Below are 23,615 nucleotides of genomic sequence, written 5' to 3' on the forward strand. Positions count from 1 at the left end.
TTTGCTGTGTGTAGTTTACCTGAGAGCAGTCTGTTCACAGTCATGTACTTTACACAGCTTACAGACAAACTGTCTGTCTGCCCTCTGTCTGTTTTTTTCTTCGGTCAAGTCTAAATACAGACTTGTGGCTCTGCCCCAGCGAAAACAGTCCTGAGCGGCAGGAATGCAGCTTTCAGGCCGGACAGCAGCGGCTCCTCCGTCAGACGTGACGTCGCTGTTTCCCCGCTGAAAAACCAGACTCGACGGAGGAAGTTTTTGTACGAGGGGAGGAAAGAAAGAAAGAAGAAGGGAAAAAAAGAAACCCCCCAAACACCCCCTGCGCCTCTGATCTTCGGAATGTGCGGACATTGGCTCTCCAACGCTGCATCCCGCTGTCGAAATGTTCATCCAGTTGTACCGCTGCGTGGACTCCGCGCCTGTTCTGGCGATTATTTGCGTGACTGTGTTGTTGGCGAAAGGCTGTGTGTGTGTCACTGAAGACGAGGACGATGAAGTCCTGGAGAAAAAACAGCTCGTGGAGTTTTACAGTAAGTTACCAGCTGGTCCCTTAGTAGAAGTTTAATTGCCTACATGATGGGACGCATAACGCATGTAGTAGTTCCCTTTTTTCATATTTCATGAAGATGTTGTTTAATATCAGGGAATTGTGCATGGAGGGGGTGATCTAAAGACTCACCTAAACTCTCCTCAGGTCTGAATAGAGGTCTGTGGACCACAGTTTGAACCCCACAGCTGCACCAGGCTCACATTTCTTGCTGTTTTTTTTCTCAATTCTCCCCCGTGTTTGTGTGTGTGTGTGTGTGTGTGTGTGTGTGTGCATGTGAGCATGCAGTCTGTTTATTATGAGCACAATAGGCCAGTGAGTCATTCGAGTGATAAGCAGTTGGGTTATTCTGGGAAAATGTCAAACATTCACCTTTGCATGTGTGAGACTGCTGATTTTCTCCATCTTTCGCCATCTTACATCCCCGCGTTTTAGAGAGCTTTGCATCATATTGGCATATCCAGCTTCTTAAAGGTGAAGATCTGGGCATGTTTAAACGACGAGTTAGTCAAAAATATCTGCAACTTACTGAACTGTAAGGAAAGTTATGAGCAGCAACCACAGTTTGTTTACTTTTGTTCAGATCAGCCCATGTTCTCGTCCAGAATGCAATCAAATACAGTGTGCACATTAAAAACGCAGAGGAAGAATATCTGGACACTGAAAATGCCCTTTTGGTGATGGATGTGCACACCAGCATCTTTTTTTTTTTAAACCAATTGAGCCATGTAAATTCTCACCGAACAATTTTAGTTATTTGTTTTAGATCCGGTAACATATAATGCTGATTTTCTTTGTCTGTACAAACTAGCAAGATGCAGGAAGAGATGATTCATTCACACTCTTTTCATCTCCGCTGCTTGGAATCATCCTCTCTCTTTGTTTGAGTATCCAGTTACAAAAGACCATGATTTGTTTCTAAACACAAGGCCTTCCTCGAGCTTGAATATTGCTCCGTCAGATATGGAAATGCGGAAAAGCATGTCTTTGTACTTTACTTTTTGATCTCTGAAGCTGAATGCATTCCCTGTTGTTTACGGCACACGTTCACATGAATTGCCCCACATTGCCCCGTTTTCAATCACTTCCTACCAGAGAAAGGTCTGTTTATCCTGGAGAGTGAGCCGCTGAAGCAGTGCATCTCAGCAAATCGCTCGAAACTAGTGCTGGAGGACTGCGAGCGTCCGACGCGCCGCATGCTGTGGAAGTGGGTCTCCCAGCATCGTCTCTTCAATCTGGGCACCAGCGCGTGCCTGGGCCTCAACATTTCCGACTCGACGCAGCCCCTCGGGATGTTCGAGTGCGATGTGTCCCTCCCCGTGCTGTGGTGGCGCTGCAGCGGAAACACGCTGTATGGAGCGTCCCAGTGGAGGGTGACTGTGGTTCGAGGTTTAGTGGCGGTAAAGAAAAACATTTACCATCAGTGGAAGAGGTACAACACTCCCAGAGAGGGTCCCTGCTCATATCCATATGAAGGTAAACAACCCAAAACTTCCTGTGTGCCTTGTCTGCACAAGATATTTCTGACATCAAGTGAAACTTGGCATGTTTTGTTTACAGATATCCACACTTTGTTGGGGAATGCACATGGAATGCCTTGTGCCTTTCCTTTTAAATACAACAACCAATGGTACTCTGAGTGTACTACTGAGGGGCGTGAGGACCACCTTCTGTGGTGCTCAGCCACCTCTCGCTACGATAAAGGCGAAAGATGGGGTTTCTGTCCAGTGCAAGGTAAACCAGACACACAGACGCACCAGTGCAAGAAAGGAAGACAAGTCATCACAGGCCGTTGTTGCTGCGTGCTCATGTTATCTTCGTCACTTTACCTTTGTGCTTATCAGTTTTCATTTGTCTGTTTTTTCATAGTTTCCGGTTGTGAGCACTTCTGGGAGTCAAACCAGGAGTTGCGCGCATGTTACCAGTTCAACCTGTACACTATCCAAACCTGGAGTCAGGCGCTGTCTACCTGCCAGGCCCAAGGTGGAAATTTGCTCAGCATCACCAGCCTGGCAGAGCACAAGTATATCAGAGGTACCGCACATGTTAAAAAAGACACTAAAACTGTTTTTATCTAGGATGAGTGCCACCCAGCGTGGTCTTCTGCTGCTGTAGTGTTGTGCATTCAGAGATGCTCTTCTGCATACCTTTGTTGCAGTTACCTGCGTTACTCTTGCCTTCCTATGAGCTCAAAGCAGTCTTATCATTCTCTGCTGACCTGTGGAATCACAAAGGCATTTTCATCCATACATTCTCGTTAAACTACCTTTCTTCCCCATTCTAATTATCCTCGTGAGCATGTGCACGTCTACATGCATTGAGTCGCTGCCATGTGATTGGCTGATTAGATATTTGCATTAACAAGCAGCTAAACCGGTGTACCTAAAAAAGTGTCCCATGAGTGTATATTCAGTTATGTCCGAAGTGTATTTTAAGAACTACTACAACACTTTTCTGTGTTTGCATCTTGTGGTAGATCGAATGGCGAGCGTTGGGGCGATGGTGTGGACCGGGCTGAACCACATTAAGGATGGGCATGGATGGGGGTGGTCTGACGGAGCCCCTCTGTCACTGGTGAATTTCACCACAGGTACTGACTACTGGTTTATCCAGGACCAAGTGAGAGGGAAATTTAAAAAGTACCCCACATTTTCACTAATGAGAATATTAGAAATGCCTCTCCAACAAAGGCAAAAAAGAAGTCATTTTATCATGAAAATAAAGCATAAAAGACTTATTTTATAAAACCTATGTTATAGAAGTTTCATCTAAAATAGCCTTTTCATCTGATGTACATCGACAGCTCTGTCAGGACTTAAACATCCTTCCATCTTAACACTTTAATGTTTAAATATGTCTAGCTGCAAAACTTTAACTTGTGTAACTGATGAGGAAATAAAGCCAACAAAGCTTTTTTACCATTTGTGCCCGTCAGATCTCCCAGCCAGCCCGCTACAGGACAATAAACAGTGTGGGGTGTACTCAGGATTCGAGGGTCACTGGCAGAGTCTATCCTGTGAATCTGCTCTGCCTTACATCTGCAAGAAGACACCTAACGACACGCGTGGAGCTGAGCCACTAGGTGAGAACATGTTAACGCGCAGGAGACACAAACATATTGGAGACCTCTCTGCATCCTTGGAGGTATCTGTGCTGTGCTGTGCCCTCACATATCTGAACCCCCAAAATCCAGTTTGTTTGAGTTGTGAGGGTAAGACCAGCTGCAGTTCAGCTGGACTCTGGCACATGACTCTATCCATGCCCCGACATGGATCTCAGATGTTTCCACAGCCATAGCTGCATCTGTAAATACTGCTTTTTTAAGTAAGAAATTTAAAAAAAAGTATAGGGCAGTGAGAGTGCAAGCCAGGGGAGGAATGTGGACAGGAAACAGTCGTGCTCGAGCTCAGTACAAGGCAGCTGCGTCCAGTGTGAATATGCCCTTAGAACGTGACTGGGCAGCTGCACTGCACCTGGGGGCCGAACCTTTGGCCTTCCTCTGTGTTGCGCTGTTGGCAGCTAGACCAAAAATAATGTCTGCAGCTTTGAATATTCTGGTCTGGCTTATGTCTCCTCTCCCTTTGCAGAGAACTGGCAGTATATCGATACCGAGTGTGCGGATGGCTGGTGGCCTCACAATGGTTTTTGCTACCGAGTGCTGCCAGAAGCAGAAGCGGGAAGCTGGGAGGAGTCTTCTCAGGAATGTCATTCTTACGGGGCAAATCTCACCAGCATCCACTCCTTGTCTGAGGTGGAAATGCTGGTCAACCTCCTGGCTAACTGTAAGGAGTGTTATGCAATCCAGATATTTCGTGCTGTGTTTGTTATCCACCCTAAATGCTAAATTCTGCGGCGTGTGTGTGTGTGTCCTCATATTTGACAGATTCTGGGGGGAGTACAGAGGTGTGGATTGGACTTTGGAAACAGGCGTTATTGCCAGCTGTAGAGTGGTCTGATGGCTCACCAGTAACTCTCACTCTCTGGCACCAGTATCACCCTCTTCATAACCTGACGGATGGAACACTGTGTACCAAAGTGGACAGGAAGGTGGGAAACCCTGTGTTGGTGTAAGAACGCTGCAGTATTTACATTTCTGATTAAGCTGCCCGTTTAAAAAACAAACAAACATCTAATTAAATGAAATGTTAAATATGCCCACTTCTAGCCTTTTATTATTACCAACAGTTGAACAAAGGATATTTCACCCTAATCTATTACCAGGAAAAGTGCCAATCTCATTTTTCAGTAGCTGAATGCATTTCCATCAGACTCCATTAAAGCAGGTTTTAATGGACTCGTGATTAATAAGCTACAGAAATAGCCGCCAATTTATTCTCTGTCAATTAGCTAATAAATTAACCATCTAATTATGTCAGGGTTAATCACTTTATAATGTTTGAATGCATTCATCACGGAACGCATCATCTTTGAACACATCTTTCACAGAGTGGCAACTGGCTGCTAGCGTCATGTGACGAGCGACTGGCTGCTGTGTGCAGAAGAGAGAGCCAGAATGGCGTTCAGCACCACGGAACCTGGGATGAGGGCTGTCCTGAGGTAGGGAAACAAGAATACCCCCAAACACACACAAGTTCAAATGTGCGATTTCTTTGAGCAAGATATAAGAAGTCATCTTTTGGCAATATGTGAGCTTTAAACTTTGTCACATTATATGACGGCATGACACTAAAACGACCTCCGATAAACATTTACTCGCAGCAGGGCAAAGCTGAGAAATCAAAAGAAACATCTACAAGACTTGGGGTTAGAACTGAATCATTATGGTACTTGTCTTTACTTTCAAACATGAAAGTATTGCTTTTTTACAGAAAAAAATAGCTATATAGTGAACATTGTAAAAATTAATATTAATATGTAATATTTAAGTATTTAGATTTTTTTCATTCTGATGAGAAACTTGACACTAAAAAAACAACTTATTTCTAGTTTTTCAGGCATATTGTGTGCTGTGTAGCATTAAAATAGCTCCACAGAGATCAGGACTTGCGTTAGAAAGTGCCACATGTCTGCTGTGGTTCAATTTCTGGGCATTCTGCTCCTTCAAATGCACAATTAGCTGACTCATTCAACCTCTGACGTGTTGTCTGGCATGCATGTTGCTCCTTGACTGTGTTCAAAGGAATATCAGACTCCTGAGTCATCAGGGTGCTTCATGCCCTGAAACAGGAGGCCAGAAATTACCCCGATGACACAGTATCAGTGGACATGCTCGAGTAGTCTGTGAATTTTTCTGACAATATTTAAAGAATCAAAACAAACTAGACAGGAAACAGGAGCGACGGGGGGGGATGTGGGGGTTTTCTCACCTCTTGTCCAAGCACGCTCACCACATTACACACACACGCACACGCACAGGCGTGTATTCTTGCTGATATGCATATTATTACAGTATTATCATGTTAGAACAGATGTAACAGGTGAGTTTTAGCAGTTATGTCAAAAGGATATTTTATTTAACATAACTGGCTTAAGTGCGATTTTTATAAGGCAGAAATATGATTGTTGAGTGCTTTAATAACGAGTATTAGTTACACTATATTGCTAAAAGAAGCAGTCTGCGTGTTGGACCAAAGAATTGATTGTGGACTTCAGGCGGACCAGGAAACCCTTGACCCCTGTTTCAATCCAGGGGTCGATGTGGACATTGTAGAGGACTATAAATACCTCAGATTACACATAGATAATAAACTGGACTGGGTTAAAAACACCACTGCGCTCTACTGGAAGGGCCAGAGTCGTCTCTATTTTCGGAGGCGGCTGAGGTCTTTTAACATCTGTCTGACAATGCTCAGGATTTTTTACAAGTCAGTTGTGGTCAGTGCTGTCCTCTATGCTGGTGCATGCTGGGCCAGCAGGTTGAGGGTTGCAAATGCCAACAGACTCGATAAACTTATCTACAAGGCCAGTAATCTTGTGGGGACGGAGCTAGACTCCCTTAAGGTGGTGTTGGAGATCCGGATGTTGTCCAAGATAAGGACAATGCTGGATAATGCCTCCCACCTTCTCCATGACGTGCTGGCCAGTCACAGGAGAACATTCAGTGAAAGACTGAAATGACCCAAACGACCAAAGAACAACACAGGAAATCAATCCTGCCCATCTAATCCACACTACAGAGTGCAATAGTTGCATCCTTTTGCACACGCTCTACAGTAAAATAGCAAATCACAAGTTTTACAGGTTAGAGTAAAATGTCAATCATATATATTTCATCTGTGTGACTGTAACCACATAATTTCATTAGGGATTAATAAAATATTGTGATTCTGATGATTGATGAGAGCAGAGTCAGGCAAAGCATAAACAACTAATCTACAACTTGTAACAATTAAACTAGATTATTTTTAAACTGCTCTGTCGTCTTATCTTAGCAAGGACTCATAAATAGCAACACATAACAAATGGTAGGAAAATCTATTTATGTTTCATGTGTCTGAAAGAAAAAGATATCGGCTGACATATTGTCTTCTTATGTCACCAAATATCTATATCGGTTTTGAAATTAGTCAGTCACCCTATCTATCTCTGAGTGATCAGTGCCACCTTTCAGTTCCTTGAAGGCTACAGACACATTTCAGTTGTTCACTTTTAAATGATTTAGTTTGTAAAACGCCTTCATTTGTGTGCACAAGCTTAATTTTTGGAGATTATAGAGAAAATAGTAACTGTAGCACTATTTGGCTGAAATGATGTTTTCACAGAAGAAGCATCTCAAATTCTGCCTGTGCTGACTGATCTGTTAATAAAATCTTCATTTTTTTTCTAAACCCTGAATGTATTGTCCGTGTGTAATAACCGTATATGTAACTACAGCAACCGATCGAGCATGATAATTAGAGATTACAGCCTCTGCGGTAAAACCAAAGATCAGTTCCAAGCACCAAAACAATAACTGCAACGTTTTTTCCAGTCTTGTGTTTTGGAAAACCTAATTTTTCTTTTTTTGGTTAACAGTAGCGGCTTCGAGTGTGGTCTTCTGCTGCTGTAGCCCATCTGTTTCAACTTTCTATGATGTGTAGCAAGTACAGAGATGGTCTTCTGCATACTTTGGTTGTAACGAGCGTTTGTTTGAGTTACTTTTGCTTTCTTACCAGCTCAAAGCAGCCTGGGAATTCTCATCTGACCTCTAACATCAACAAAGCATTTTCTCCCAGAAAACTGCTGCTCGCTGGATATTTTCTCTTTTTTTCTGGACCGTTCTATGTAAACCATGGAAATGGTTGTGTGGGAAAAAACCCAGCAGATCAGCAGTTTCTGAAATACTCAAACCAGCCCATCTGGCACAAACAACCATGCCACGTTTAAAGTCACTTAAATCACCTTTTCTCTCTACTGTGTTGCTCAGTTTGAATTCTGCAGGTCATTGTGACCATGTCCACAGGACTAAATACACTGAGTTGCATTTAGAGTTTTGCATTAATGAGCAGTTGAGGAGGTTTGTCTAATAAAGTGGAACGGGACTATATGTGTGAAACTGTCATACTTTTACTTACATTACCATAACAGAAAAGTATAGAAAGCCATATTCTGTTGCAGTCTGTACTGAGGTCCTGACCACTCGTGTCTACACGTCAGGGATCATTATTCACTATAAGTAAATAATAGCTGCTGTGCCATGTGCTTAAATATACCTTTCAGCTTTCTGTCTCAGAAAATCCCGTTGCTTTATAAGAGCTGCCTCGATTTAATAAAGACGGGGGAAAAGACTCCTACAAACAGCTGTAGGCAACAACCAAAATGTCAGCTCCTGTTAAGCTTCTGGCTAAACCTGGATTCGAATCAGTGGCATGAGGGGATGATTGTTCAGCCTCATTAATCTAACCTGTTACGGCACCAGGGACATTTCAGCGAGTAATAGATGGAAAGCTGTAGAGCAAAGCACATGAGGCAAAACCCGATAATCTGTAAATAGAAGCACCATGCATATTTACCTCTATCGCTGCTCTTTAAGATAAGATAAGATAAGATAAGATAACCTTTATTAGTCCCACACGTGGGAAATTTGTTTTGTCACAGCAGGAAGTGGACAGTGCAAAAGTTATGACGCAAAAATTAGAATACAATAAGAATAAATACAGTACACAGCTGTACAGAATAGAATAAAATAATATACTATATACAGTAGAATAAAATAGAATAAAAATATACAATAAGATAAAAATAGAATACGAATGCTATATACAACTGAGTAAAAATACAACGATGCCAGAAAAGATTATTGCACTTAGTGTTATTGCACATGTGTGGATGTGTGTGTTTGTTCAGTTAAAGTCTTTGTTGTGGAGTCTGACAGCAGTGGGGAGGAAAGACCTGCGAAATCTCTCCGTCCCACACCGTGGGTGCCGCAGTCTCCCACTGAAGGAGCTGCTCAGTGCTGTCACAGTCTGCTGCATGGGGTGGGAGACGTTGTCCAACAGGGATGACAGCTTAGCCGCCATTCTCCTGTCACTCACCACCTCCACTGGGTCCAGAGGGCATCCTAGAACAGAGCTTTAGATAGTTTATTGAACAGGAGTGCTGAAATGTGAACAATGATGATGAAAGGCAAAACCTGTCTAACCTATAAATCCGATTTTTCTTATTTTGGAGTTAAGCAGTGAGAGAGAGCCTGATAACGGGTGTTTTTGTGGGGGTGGTTTTAGGGCTGGAAGAAGCACGGCCATTCCTGTTACATGGTGACAGGTCAAGAACAGAGCTACGAAGATGCCCTGATGGGGTATTACTGCAAGGGTTCTCTTCTCACTGTGGAAAACAGGTGATTTATCAATTCATTTTTGAATTTGTCATTTTAAGTTTTTACTCACATTTTGCCATTCTTCTTACTTTTCTCCTCTCTTGCTCCACCTGCTGGCAGGTTTGAGCAGGCATTTGTCAACAGTCTGCTGAGTGAAAGTGGGGCCAAAAGTAGCATGTATTACTGGATTGGTCTCAGGGACCAAGACCAGGGGAGGAAGGGAGAGTACAGATGGCTTCATCATAACGGCTCCTCTCTGCCTCTCACCTTCACAAACTGGAATAAGCACCAGCCAGGTAGCCCAGTGTTTGGAAATGTTTGTTTTTTAATTTGACATTAGTAATACAATCGGATTCGTAAACTTTTTCACTCTTTTTTTTAATACTCCTACATCTTCTGCTTTCACTAGTCAGCACCGGTGGCTGTGTCGCTATGTCAGGAGGACCTGCTCTGGGCCGCTGGGAGGTGAAAGACTGCAAGGTTCACAAGGCCTTGGCTGTGTGTAAGCAGAACATCAGGAGCTACCATGATGTTCAGCTGCCAGAGCATCACATTGATGCCTACGCCCCGTGCCCCCCAGGGTGGGAATTAAACTCTGGGCTGCTCCACTGCTTTAAGGTTAGATTATCCTCCTATTTTTTTATAACACTAAACAAATCACCATGCACTCTATCTGATGTGGATATTTGCTTTTTTGTTTTGTTTATCACGCTAAGGATCACTGGGGACGGTGTCCTATCCCATCATGCACTATGCAACAGGCAGGGCTACCTGGGGTCTCACACATTCACACTGACAGGCAATTTATTTTCCTGATTTCCAATTTCAACCAGCTCTACATTTAATAGTTATTTTCATTATCAGTTAAAACGTCTCCTATAGTATCTGTTTACTCCAGTTTACAGCTGCAAGATATTTACTTCAATACAATAGACAGATCCTAAAAGACATTTTAGGGTCTAGAGCTTATTAACTGTCTGTCGCTTGACTAATGAGTCGATCAGCTTACTATCCCAGCTCTGAAAATGCGTCTCAGTGTGTGTTTGTTTGATCAGTACTGCACTCCCACACTGGTTTTATTGAAAACCCATCCCCCGGATGGCTATAATTTTGCTGTTGCCTGCCTTCTATGAACATCTTCTTTGAGCTGTTCCCTTATAAACGAGGGATCACGGCATATTTGATTTAACACATGTTTACACCACGCTGCCCTTCTGAAGCAACTCACAGCAGGATCAGTGTCCCCCCCACCCCGGTCTCAAACTGGAACCTTTAGGAAGTTAGGCAGATGTGTAAACCACTTGTCTATCCCCGCCATACATCATGATTGCTAATAGGATTGATGTTTTGATATGTTTCCTCTCTTTCTTGTTTATAGAAAAAGGTGTGGAATAGCTGAAAAAATAGTTAAAATGCAGCACATCTTACTATAAAACTGACGCAGCGCTACAAATCAAAAGCGGGATGGAATAAACCATTATTTTTAGACATAACACCCCACTGCCAAATTGTACCCCAGCTATCAGCATGTTTCCGAGCAACGAGCTCATAATGGGATACATTTCTGTTCTTTGGACCCTGTAACCCTCAGCTGACTCCAAGTGTTGCTCTTCCAGGTGTTCCACAGTGAGAAAGTCCTGATGAAGCGCTCCTGGGTGGAAGCAGACTTCTTCTGTCAGGCCCTCGGGGCTCAGCTGGCCAGTTTCCAACACTATGAGGAGCAGGTGTTTGTTAAACAGCTCCTCAGTACCATGTTTGAAGGGTTGGTACTCATCAGTACAGGAATGTTATGGGACGATTGAGATGATTTTGTTTTATGTGCTTGGAGGAGTGAATATAGAGTTTAATTATTTGGTTTTGGAGAGCAGATGTCCACCTTTTTTATGGTGTTAGTTTTTTAGTTGTGTGTAGGAGACTTAGATTTGAAAAGTTATTTAACGCAGCAATCTCGATATCAAGAACAAGGACAAGGTGACCGCAGATTCTGAAGTTACATCAGGGCGTCTTCATTTCCAGATAAGACTGATTTAACTCTCTGACGCATATTTCTCAGATTCACGTAAGAAAGACGTCACTCAAATTAGAGATAATTAATCTCAGGATGTCTTTGGGGTCACTTTGACTTTTTTTTTGGTTCATGTTTTCTTAAAAATATGTTTTACATTAAGCTTAAAAAATGTGCAGACACAAGTTGTAAAATGAGTTTCTCATGTAGATCAGAGCAGGCCAGGACTTTGAAGCCCTGAAGTCATACATTTGTCTATTTTTACATGTAAACGGAAAAACAGTCATCAGGTTCTCATGTTTGTTTTGTGGCAGCAGCTCGGAAATATAAACATGAAACAAATGGTCAGCCAATGCAGTGTTGCTAAGGGGGTGGGCTATGACTTCATTTCTAGGTCTTGGGAAAAAAACGAATCAAGGTTTATTTTGTATGACTGCAGAGGATGAAACCAAAAAGAAATTAACACATTCAAGTCCATTTTACAATCTCAGTTTAAAATAGCACACAGCTGTCAATCTGATCATTACAAAAAACATACTTATCTATTTTATATAAATGTTTTTATTGATGTATATAAATGTTCCCCTCACATATTTGTTAGTTTTTCTTACATGAACAGATACAATAATACACACACACACACACACACACACACACACACACACACACACACACACACACACGCTTATATAAAATTGAGAAAAACAAACAAAACAAAACAAAAACTAAGATATTAATCAGCTGGTAGAACGTTTAATTACTTGCAATAGTTTACGAAGGGGCCCCAGATACGATAAAATTCTCTGTATTTGCCCTTCGCCACAAGGCCTATCTTTTGCAATTTAAAAAATGACATCACATCTCTAAACCAAAAGGAAACTGAAGGTTTCCTTTGAAGATTTCCAAAGGAGTAAGATGCAACGTCTAGCCAAAAGTGATGTAAAGGCTAATATTTTGAAGTGTGTAGGGTCGGTTAGACCAGTGTTGACTGGAAGCCCAAAAACAGCTAGAAAAGGGTCCGTGCAGATTTGGGTCCCAAGAGCCTTGGAAAGAATAACTGACTCCAGAAGCCATGGAGTCTTGGGGACAGAAAGAACATGTGACCTAGGTCACATGGGCTGGCATGACATCTCTCACACTGATCCATCACTTGTGGGTAAATCTCAGAAAGACGAGACTTTGAATAGTAAACCCTGTAGCACTTATCTATTTTGATGTATATATACAGTTTTGTTTTGCACAGCAAAGACTTTGATGGGTTTTGAGGATTTTAATTGAAGATCATTTGTAGACGGAGGATCTTTCACTTCTAGGAGAACTGCCTGGCTCTGTGGCAACAAACTGCACAATCCAAATAAGATGGAAATGATGAGATTAAATCTACAGCTAAATCCAAAATATAAAACAAGGGAAACTGTTTCTCCTCACAAAGGCTAGACAGTCTTCCAAGGGGTGATGGGAGGAAAATCATTGCCGAATATCCGAGTCCTAAAAGGTTAGAAGACCCGTTTATCTGTGGCTGTGTTTGTACTGTGCTTCTCTTTTTTCAGAACAGAGGTTCGTCGGTTCTGGGTGGGTTTAAACAAGAGAGACCCTGAATATGCCGGAGCTTGGGAGTGGTCTGATGGTTCTCCTGTGAGTACACAGAGACATTCACGGAGTGTCCTGGTGACCCATCAACGCTCCGTGGAGTGTTACAGATTTGTCTTTGTGCAGGTGGTGATGTCGTTCATTGATGATAAGAGCGAGGAGGATGACAGGAGGGACTGTGCTGCGTACAGTGACCTGACCAACACGTTCATGCCGCAGCTGTGCGACTCCAAACATGAGTGGATCTGTAAGCTTTCCAGAGGTAAACACGCACAAACACATTCACCTGCACTATCTACACACACATGCTGCTTATACACACATCAGGACTGCATCATTTACCAAACTCTGTTTTACATTGCAGGTGATAAACTGAACAAACCCTACTGGTACACTGAGGGTAAGTAAAGATTGTCTTTAGTTTCAACATTTGGGAACTTCATAGAGGGTTTCCTTTGTGTGTCTACAGTCTGCTGCTGGGTACGACTACATCATTATCATGTGACCTGCTAGATTAAAAAAAAAGTTTTGAGAGAAAGTGCTAACCGACCATTTAATGAGCATAAAATCCAGCTCTGGTAGCAGGCTAAGCCAGAGCCACTTTTTCTATATTTGTGTCATAGCCAGGAGTTTGTCTATATGTAGTCCTATCTTATTACGTGAATTTGTGTCCTGTTTCTGTGCTTGTCCTCGGCCACAGAGAGCGAGCCCTGGGTGTTTTACCGTGGAGCTGAGTACCTGCTGGCCAAGCAGCCCTTTGACTGGCAAGCTGTCTCTCTGGCATGTCAGATGATGGGAGCCTATCTGCTGTCCATTCACTCCAAAGAGGAGCTCAACTTTGTCAAGGAACGCTTGCGGCGGGTCTGTTACTGCCGCTGCTCATAGACATGGATTCTACTTTAAATCTTTAAATTCACAACCTGTTAAATTCAATTCAATTCAGTTTTGTTTATCTAGCAAAAATCACAAAAACATATTGCAAGATAAAGACCCGACAATAATAAAGATCATCAAATGACCCCCTATGAGCAAGCACTGGGTGACAGTGGGAAGGAAAAACTCACTCAGACAGAACCAGGCTCAGGGAGGGGCGGGGCCATCGCAGGCTCGGGGAGAAAGACGGGACAAAATAATGAGATTCCACAGAAATCAGTTTTTATAATCACTTTGAGGTGGTAACAGAATTTATTTCCAGATTACTTGTTAGCATTTTATTTATTAGCATTTGTTTCTAACATTAATTGTATTATAATAGTATTTGATGCAATTAGTTAAAATATTACACAATTTCTTCTTTATTATATTCTAATTCCTACCACTTTAATAATTTAATTTAAATGTAATCAAATGGAAAATTATTCAATAATTTATTGAATACATACATAAATACAGTAAATATATATAAAAAATGTATTTTGATCATTTTAATACTCCTGATGAAGCTCGAATGGGCTAAAAAGTTGATTGTATTAAATTGTTTTTTGTCCCTGCATCACACCTGACCCTCAGTATACATTTTGCATCAGATAATTTTAATTTGACAATTTTTTTTAACAAAGTGGCATCAGCTGTTGTTGTTATTTTTTAATTATTGTTATTAAATTTTATTTATTGAAGTTGCAGGTCTAACATATCCCCACTACAGAACATGAAAGACAGACAGACTGTGTCGCTATTGTTGACTTCCAAACTTTGTTGGGCTTTTATAGCCACAGTAACCAGATAAAATTGAAAGTATTCAGTTAAATAACTCCACAATACATTAATATTGTAAAGCTACAATAAATACACATTAGCTGCAGAGAAACAAAAAAGCAAAACTGTTAGGAAATACAAAAAAAGGAAATACATTTTTATTTTATTTTGATGATTATGATGCTTTAGTATAATTAATTAAAATGGCTGCAGCTCTAAATGTGCTTTTAGCACTAACCTTTGACCTGAACTGTGAAAGATGTAATATTTGTGACTGGTGTTAGTTTATTTCACAGATGGCAGGCCTTAATGGAGAATGCTGATTGTCCATATTTAGATCAGCGATGTGGTATTTCACAGCTACCGTTCACCATGCTCCTAGCATCTCTAGCACTCTCTTGACTTTGGATGAATCTACAAGGAGGCTCCAGGGCTAGATTTTTTTAAACAGTTGAAATGTAATTTAAGAAAACAGAAATGAATGAAACTCAGAGCAAAGTGGTTTATATTTCTTTAAGATGTGTTTTCAATGATTTCTAATGTTAAACACTATTAATTCTCTTAGGATTAATGGTCCAGCTGAGTAATCCTACTTCCTAATTGCAGTGATTTCAGTGAAATCAGGACCTTTTGAGGCATTTTCTTGTTTTCAGAGATCCAGACAAACAAGCCAAATGAATGCGCTTAATCACAGAGGTTTGTCTCCATTGAATGGGCCACTACATCCATTCTTCAAACAGTTTACGCACACACTGATTGTACAAGCATGAACACAATGGATTTCCTGACTCGAGTGTTTACAGACGCATAGAGACAAGCTAAAATGCGCCTCATATGTGGACCCTTTAATGCTCGAGTGCTCCCAAAAAGCCTTTTGGATCGGACTAAAGAAGTCTCTTGTGGCGTCGAGGCTTGTGAGAGGATAATGAGAACAAAACAAGGCAGTGAAAGAGGCCAAGAACAGACTAAGCAGGGTGCCTGAAAGGCCCCTCATGTCAGGAGCTCTGAAAAGCCAATCTTCCAGCCTGGTGAAGGATGGCTCGCAAGTTTTCTTTGTCATTTATTTTCTGTTTACTGTGTCTCTTCAGCTCTCGCTGGGCCCGACTGAGTGGTGGATTGGCCTGTCCATTGGTCCGCCTGGACAGGAGGTCAGGTGTGTGGGGATTTTTTTTTGGAGCTTGTATCCCGTTTCTGTTACTGTGAGTGAAAAAATGCTGATGTTATTTTATGAATGTCAGACGTGATTTATAAAATGCAGGTCTTTCGAAGGCCTGTGCGTAAAGGTGTGGTGTTCTGTTTCAGTTTGTGAAACTTGTAAAAGCGAGCAAGAGGAAATGAACTCACGCTGCAAACTATTGCAGATTTGGTGAAATGGGCCTTACATGACTAAGGAAAAGCAGCATAAACAACTGGCCTTTAAAGTGGGGGGAGGGACATAAAGTGGGTGAAAGACAGTGGAAAAAACAGAAAAAAGCTCATTTTTTTAAAATAAAAAAACTTAAACAGAAGTTGGAAAAAGTCACAAAATTGCAAAATATTTCAAACGTTAATAAATTAGAATTGTGAATAAAATTTAAAGCTAATCTTCACTGTCCATCACTTAAGTCTCTACTTAAACTACTTCTAGTCACTTACATAAAGTGACTAGAATAGCTGCAGTGAAATCATCTGTGTGGTCTCATGAGGAGACAGTAACATAAAGAACACGTTTCCATCAGTAACAACATCATCTCTTTAAGTTGATGTTTTGACGTGGAGAAAATCACTGCGTTCGTACCTCAGTACTGCATTTTCTTTTTCTAATTTTGGGTTACAATTTGTCCAACATTTACATGGAAACATGACCGATATCGAGGCTCACAGCTGCAGCTTCAGGCGTTTGAGGTACGGTGGCTCACAGCACAGTTTGTAATGGGCAAATCTACTCCAGTTCACTTGTATGAGCATGACTGCATTTACATATTGGCCAGCAGTTGTTAATATTAGCTTTAAAGCCAATTATATTAAGTATGAAAACAGCAGCAGTGAAACCCTGTCAGTCACAGGTAATGAGGTGGAGGTTAGTGCCAATGAAAAATGGGGTTATTAAGGTGAGAGCACTCAGGCGTGTAACAATCGTCATTAACAATTTTTTTTTCATGTATTCATTTGCAGGTGGAGTGACAAGACTACAGTAGACTTTCAGAAATTTGATGAAGTGGCTGTTGGCGATGATCTTCGGAGAAGAAGGGCGTGTGTCACCATGTCTTCTTCGTCAGGTAAGCGCGTGCACATGGAAACGCTCGCCCTCGTTTGCGTGTATTACCCTATGCCAGCGCTGAGATCTGCTCTGCACGTTGCAGGGAAGTGGGCACTGAGCAGATGCAGTGATCTCCATGGATACGTGTGCAAGAGAGAAACTGTATCTGTGGTGGAGACCCCCCGGGAACCGCACTACATTGGACGATGCCCGGAGAAATGGCTATACTTTGGACACAAGGTTCAGATAAACGCTTGTTGTCTGTGAAGGTTCTCAGTCATCCAGGTCATCGTAGTCTAAGGAGCTTGGAAAGAAAAGCGTCTGGACTTCTTTAAGTTGCTTGAAGACGTTTCCCTTCTCATCTGAGAAGCTTCTTCAGGTCTAAGAGTCAAATGGTGGAGAGTCCCAGATTTAAACCCAGTGGGAGTGACCCCCCAAAGAGGGACAAAGGATCCCCTGATGATCCTCTACCTAATCACATGAGCCAAGGTGTGAAAACGGGTGTGGGTCACAATCAGCCATGGTGTCGGGTGAGCTCATTGTGAAACCTGGCCCCACACTATCATGTGATTTCCTGAGGTCAGATTGCCCAGGGCGTGAGTGGGCGTTAGCGACACGCTCAGACAAAAACTGGTTCACCCAAAAGACAAAACTCCAAAACATAAACTTAACAATGTGGTGTATGCTGTACAGTGCAGCGAGGAATGCCCAGACCTCTACATTGGAGAGACCAAACAGCCACTTCACAAGCGCATGGCACAACATAGAAGAGCCACCTCCACAGGACAAGACTCAGCAGTTCATCTGCATCTTAAGGATAAAGGACACTCTTTCGAGGATGTCAGTGTTCACATTTTGGACAGAGAGGACAGATGGTTTGAAAGAGGAGTGAAAGAAGCCATCTATGTCCACTGTGAGCGACCATCTTTGAACAGAGGCGGTGGTTTACGACACCAACTCTCTGCCATCTATAATCCAGTTTTGAGTTCCCTTCCCAGACGCCTTAACACCCACTCACACCCTGGGCCATCTGACCTCAGGAAATCACATGATAGGGGGCGGCCAGGTTTCACAATGAGCTCACCCGAAACCCTGGCTGAAATCTGGGACTCTCCACCCTTTGACTCTTAGAAATGAAGAAGCTTCTCAGATGAGAGGTGAAACGTCTTCAAGCAACTTAAAGAAGTCCAGATGCTTTTCTTTCCAAGCTCCTTATAAACACTTGTTCACACACATGCACGCATATATTCAAATACAGATAATGAGACATTTGCATTAGTCTGTGGTAACTCTCCTAATCTGGTGATTCGTGCAAGGACACTGCAGCTCTCTAAGCTTGTTAAGTTGGCATATCTTTAATAGCAGCAGCTCATAATGTGTGCATATGTGCGCTTTTATTAATGCTGTTGTCAGCAACTAAAATTTTAGATATATATCTATAATACTTTTGTGCAGTGTCATACCTAAAATACATTATATCTTCACGTGCAACATTGTAATTTTTAGTTTATCCCACCAGATGAATTTATGCCACAGTCAATTGCTGCTCCTCATGCTGGTCAGGACTGAATCAAACTTGCACACAGCGATTGCCTAATGCGAGGATATCAGAGCCATTTATATGAGGGACCACACACAGCGGGCTATGATCTTAAGTGGGCCGGACCAGTAAAAATCCCCTTTCTGTCAGTATAAATAACTTTAGCTACATATTTAATCCCTGCAATAGGTCAGTATAAGAAAAAGAAGTGCAATTTCAACAGTTTAACCACATGTTTAAAAAAAGCAACCAAAGCAATCTGTCAGCATGACTGTCAGGGCTTCAATTCTTAAAATAAATATTTAAAATTACAGAAAAAACTTCTGGTAGCTCATTGCCCAGACTCTTCTGTTATTATAAAGCTGGAAGTTTTTGTTAATTCACAAAACTTTTCTATTTTATTTATTTATTGTACTGTGGACACATTGTAAAAAAAAACCCCCAGAAATATCTATTGTGGATAGATTATATTCAAATATAGATTTATGAAAATACAGTTAAATGTCCAAAGTCTTTTCCCTCCTTCACATTTCCCAAAGATGTCCAGTGGGTTGGGTTGGAGTATTGGCCGATTCTGACCCCCGGGCCTAATGTTTGACACCCATGGCCTTTCACAGCTTTCCCCTTTTCACAAAGGTGAGAAGGTGAATACTTGCAAGATAACTTCCCAAAAACCTGCAGCTGCACTTTAGCCACTTCTCTACAAATACATTTCGTTTACTAGAAGAGCTCACAGATGCTGGCAGGGATACCAAAACCAAATGTGTGCAAGTATTTCCCACAAGTAGCCTAAACACCCTCGAACACCGAGTAAAAACCACTACAGCGAACATGAAAGGCAGGAAATAATAGTCGCTCTTTTCAGTAAATCATCTGCTTTGGCAGTTACTGCCTCTCAAAGCAAACCTGCTGTCACCGCCCTAATCACAGAGGAACCGGGCAATCTGCCAGTTCAGTCACCTCAGCAATCTGTAACTGTTCACTGTTAAGTAATATGTACAGTATATCTTATTAATAAACTGTGTTAGGTGTGTAGGAAATAAAATGTTTGCATCTGTTGACAATCTGTGTATTGCACACTACTCGACACTGCTACCACATTATTATTACGAAGAGCAAACTGCGCAAAAGTGGCTCATTTTACCGTCTGTGCTTCCTCTAAATTCCCAGCTGCATTTGGGTTTAAAGTAGGATGTTTGTGTTTCCATTCACTGTTTCTGGACTGTTGTGTTTTTAAAGAGCAGCTTCCCCCCACCCCCCACCCTGACAGCACTCGAGCTGCATCAACCTCACAAGAACCAGCACATGCTCACATGAAGCCATATCAATCGATGATGAATGATTGTTTAAATTGTGGATTTTTTGGCATCATCGAAACGATTATTTTGAAATAAATGCAATAGGAAAAATTCTGGTAAAGACTTGACACAGGATCTGAGAGATGCATCTGACCCTTCAGTTCATCCATCTACTTTTTACTGAAGCTTCAGCAGAAATGTTATCAGTGGAAGGGTGGCTGTCAAGAAGCCATTCCTAAGGAAGGGAAACATGGAGAAAAGGCTGAGGTATGCCAGATTACACAAGAACTGGACTGATGAAGTGAATCCAAATTTCAGTGTTTACACAGAAGATCAGGAGAGGTACAACATCTGTAACATCTGGTGGCATCTGTAAAACACGGTGGAGACTGGACTGGATTTCAGACAGGGATGTTGGGAATGTTGTCAAAATTAATGCAATTATGAAGGCAGAAAAGTAGCGTTGGAGTTTGATCCAACATCTAATGCCATCTGGAAAGTATCTAATTGTTGCCTTTCTTATTTTTTTTGCCTTATATGCTATAATTCCATGTATGTTTATGCATTTAAAAAATTGCTGCAATTATTTCCTACTTTCCTCGAAAACTCCAAAAAAATGAGAGGTGAGAGAGGCTTAAGACTTTTGCACAGTACTAGAAGGGAGAGAAACACGATAATAACAAAGAGACTCAACCTTTTGGTTCATAGTTAATGGGGCTTGAACTCCTTAGTCAGAGAAACCTTAACTGCTTTCAAAATACAACAGAGACGCTGTCATTTCCTCGTGTAACGCGACCAGATTTCTCTCAAATTGAATCAAGAAGCAGAGCTCTTGTTGCTGAAACTTTCCCTTTTTGTTAACCAGTAACATTGTGGTTGCATTACCTCCTCCCTCCTACATGCTTTGACTTCTGTATCTTTGAGTCGTGCACACTCCAAACAACAGTCCTGTCAGTGATCTGGGATTTGCATTCATGTTTTGTGTGTGTGGTTGTGTGTGTTGGCAGTGTCTCCTGCTTCACCTCCCTACCAGTCCAAAAGAGGGAAAGAGTTGGAAAGATGCCCAGTCCATCTGCTCTTCTTTTCAAGGCTCGCTAGTTGCCATAGAAGATGAGATTGAACAAGGTAGAGTCTTAGTGAACTGCACAACCATGCGTCAATGATTCGCTGCACAATCACTGCCTGAGAAGACAAACAGCTTTATTTCCACTTTTTTTCCTGTCATGTCATCATTTCTGTAGCCTTCATCACCATGTTTCTCCAGGGAAGCGCTGTAGGTGTGTGGATTGGGTTGAGAGATGAGGACACCATGAAATGGACCAATGGGAGGCCAGTCAGCTACACCAACTGGTCTCCAGTAGAACCAAAGAACCCTCTCAATGTAAGCTGTAGAAAATACCTGAAGTTCACTTTATTAACTGCTAGAACTGCTAGCATATTCTTAATATATGAGCTTGTGACTGTGTGAATATGTAGGAAGTACCTTGCTTTTTGTCCTGTGAGAGCTTAGTACATCCAAGTTACAGTCATTTTATATTAGATAAGGAGAAATAGCACCTCCCACTGCTGTAAAACTGGCCCTTCCAGTGCAGAGATTTGAAGGAAGGCACAGATGATTTGGGCATGTGCAGAGGAAGGATAGCGGAGAAAGGATGTTGAATATGGAGCTGCCAGCCAATTAGGAAAGGAGGAAAACCACAGAGAAGAGTAATAGATGTAGTGAAAGAAGACGTGTAGACTGCTGGTCTGATAGAGGAGGATGAGGGGAAAGAGTGAGATGATGGCAGCCCTAAAGGGAGCAGCCAGAAGAAGAATACAAAAAAAAGAATAATTCATTAAAGCTGTGCAAAATGTATTCGTTCATCTCATTACTTTGGCTTTAGACACTTGGAGTATGAATAAAGTTGATTTGATTGCAGTTTTTGGGCTCAAGTCGTGACATTTTCATAGTTTAAGTCTAAAATTTTGTTTGACTTTATTAAATATACTAAAGTTATCGTATTAAAGAAAATCAGGTGATTCTGGGGCAGTCAACTGGGAGGTAGTGATTCATTGTTCCTGAAACGAGCTTGTCGTGAACAGAGGTGACACATGCTAATAAATGTGCTATTGTCAGTAGTTCTTTAGTAGTGGTTCTTTATGTTCTCAGGAAGACACGTGGCTCCAAGGATATACTGATGAGCCTCTGTGTACTGTCCTGTCCAACAACCACAACTTCCACCTGACGGGGAAGTGGTACGACGAGAAGTGCAGCGAGAGCGGGTATGGCTTTGTATGTCAGAAACCTCAAGGTAAGGCTCCCTCAGGTTCTCTATCTTTGGTTTTTGGTTTTTTGCTCTGAAGGTTTGGATGGATGGATGGATGGATGGATGGATGGATGGATGGATGGATGGATGGCAAAGCTAATTAGCGATCCATTAGCTGTGTATGAACTAATCCATCATGCTGAACCTTGAGTTCTCCCCACACTCCTCCCTGCTTTCTTGTCACAGATCCATCCAAACGCCCCACCCACTCGTATCACCACCTTCTCCCAGAAATTATTGAGTACAGGAACCGCAACTACAAGGTTGTGACTGGCAACCTGAGCTGGTACGACGCGATGAATAAGTGCAAAGGCCATGATTCTGACCTTGTGAGCGTTACAGATGCCTACCACCAGGCTTTCCTTACTTTCCTTGTCAATAGATTGGGAGCGCCGCACTGGATTGGACTGTACAGTGTAGACGTATGTACCTTCTATCCTCTTATCTGTTATGTACTGTATACAGTGGGGCAAAAAAGTATTTAGTCAGCCACTGATTGTGCAAGTTCCCCCACCTAAAATGATGACAGAGGTCAGTAATTTGCACCAGAGGTACACTTCAACTGTGAGAGACAGAATGTGAAAAAAAAATCCATGAATCCACATGGTAGGATTTGTAAAGAATTTATTCGTAAATCAGGGTGGAAAATAAGTATTTGGTCAATAACAAAAATACAACTCAATACTTTGTAACATAACCTTTGTTGGCAATAACAGAGGTCAAACGTTTACTATAGGTCTTTACCAGGTTTGCACACACAGTAGCTGGTATTTTGGCCCATTCCTCCATGCAGATCTTCTCGAGAGCAGTGATGTTTTGGGGCCGAGCAACACGGACTTTCAACTCCCGCCACAGATTTTCTATGGGGTTGAGGTCTGGAGACTGGCTAGGCCACTCCAGGACTTTCAAATGCTTCTTACGGAGCCACTCCTTTGTTGCCCGGGCGGTGTGTTTTGGATCATTGTCATGTTGGAAGACCCAGCCTCGTTTCATCTTCAAAGTTCTCACTGATGGAAGGAGGTTTTGGCTCAAAATCTCACGATACATGGCCCCATTCATTCTGTCCTTAACACGGATCAGTCGTCCTGTCCCCTTGGCAGAAAAACAGCCCCATAGCATGATGTTTCCACCCCCATGCTTCACAGTAGGTATGGTGTTCTTGGGATGCAACTCAGTATTCTTCTTCCTCCAAACACGACGAGTTGAGTTTATACCAAAAAGTTCTACTTTGGTTTCATCTGACCACATGACATTCTCCCAATCCTCTGCTGTATCATCCATGTGCTCTCTGGCAAACTTCAGACGGGCCTGGACATGCGCTGGCTTCAGCAGCGGAACACGTCTGGCACTGCGGGATTTGATTCCCTGCCGTTGTAGTGTGTTACTGATGGTGACCTTTGTTACTTTGGTCCCAGCTCTCTGCAGGTCATTCACCAGGTCCCCCCGTGTGGTTCTGGGATCTTTGCTCACCGTTCTCATGATCATTTTGACCCCACGGGATGAGATCTTGCGTGGAGCCCCAGATCGAGGGAGATTATCAGTGGTCTTGTATGTCTTCCATTTTCTGATGATTGCTCCCACAGTAGATTTTTTTCACACCAAGCTGCTTGCCTATTGTAGATTCACTCTTCCCAGTCTGGTGC

The 23,615-nt window shown here is 42.1% G+C and overlaps 1 protein-coding gene and 1 long non-coding RNA gene across 2 annotated transcripts in view; one reads left to right on the plus strand and one right to left on the minus strand.

Moving 5' to 3' along the window:
- Window positions 1-29: 29 nt before the first annotated feature.
- The window catches only part of pla2r1 (phospholipase A2 receptor 1), a 30,299-nt gene continuing 6,713 nt past the window's right edge, over window positions 30-23,615 (plus strand). Inside the window, exons 1-24 of the mRNA XM_080885429.1 lie at window positions 30-527; window positions 1,640-2,020; window positions 2,105-2,278; window positions 2,414-2,578; window positions 3,021-3,134; window positions 3,480-3,626; window positions 4,132-4,326; window positions 4,428-4,591; window positions 4,991-5,101; window positions 9,208-9,320; window positions 9,420-9,595; window positions 9,709-9,917; window positions 10,916-11,061; window positions 12,855-12,939; window positions 13,021-13,156; window positions 13,259-13,294; window positions 13,595-13,755; window positions 15,678-15,742; window positions 16,744-16,847; window positions 16,932-17,068; window positions 20,674-20,791; window positions 20,908-21,047; window positions 21,816-21,957; window positions 22,159-22,394. Of these exons, the coding sequence (XP_080741555.1) occupies window positions 380-527; window positions 1,640-2,020; window positions 2,105-2,278; window positions 2,414-2,578; window positions 3,021-3,134; window positions 3,480-3,626; window positions 4,132-4,326; window positions 4,428-4,591; window positions 4,991-5,101; window positions 9,208-9,320; window positions 9,420-9,595; window positions 9,709-9,917; window positions 10,916-11,061; window positions 12,855-12,939; window positions 13,021-13,156; window positions 13,259-13,294; window positions 13,595-13,755; window positions 15,678-15,742; window positions 16,744-16,847; window positions 16,932-17,068; window positions 20,674-20,791; window positions 20,908-21,047; window positions 21,816-21,957; window positions 22,159-22,394 (3,603 nt within the window). The 5' untranslated portion in view covers window positions 30-379. The remainder of the gene's footprint in view (window positions 528-1,639; window positions 2,021-2,104; window positions 2,279-2,413; window positions 2,579-3,020; window positions 3,135-3,479; window positions 3,627-4,131; window positions 4,327-4,427; window positions 4,592-4,990; window positions 5,102-9,207; window positions 9,321-9,419; window positions 9,596-9,708; window positions 9,918-10,915; window positions 11,062-12,854; window positions 12,940-13,020; window positions 13,157-13,258; window positions 13,295-13,594; window positions 13,756-15,677; window positions 15,743-16,743; window positions 16,848-16,931; window positions 17,069-20,673; window positions 20,792-20,907; window positions 21,048-21,815; window positions 21,958-22,158; window positions 22,395-23,615) is intronic.
- On the minus strand, window positions 369-1,776 carry LOC308398679. Its single transcript, XR_013972003.1, has 3 exons — window positions 1,637-1,776; window positions 917-1,026; window positions 369-496 (listed from the first exon to the last, which is right to left on the minus strand). It is a non-coding gene; the product is annotated as an uncharacterized lncRNA (long non-coding RNA).

The sequence above is a fragment of the Rhamphochromis sp. 'chilingali' genome, assembly GCF_963969265.1.
Source record: "Rhamphochromis sp. 'chilingali' genome assembly, chromosome: 6".
Lineage (NCBI taxonomy): Eukaryota > Metazoa > Chordata > Actinopteri > Cichliformes > Cichlidae > Rhamphochromis > Rhamphochromis sp. 'chilingali'.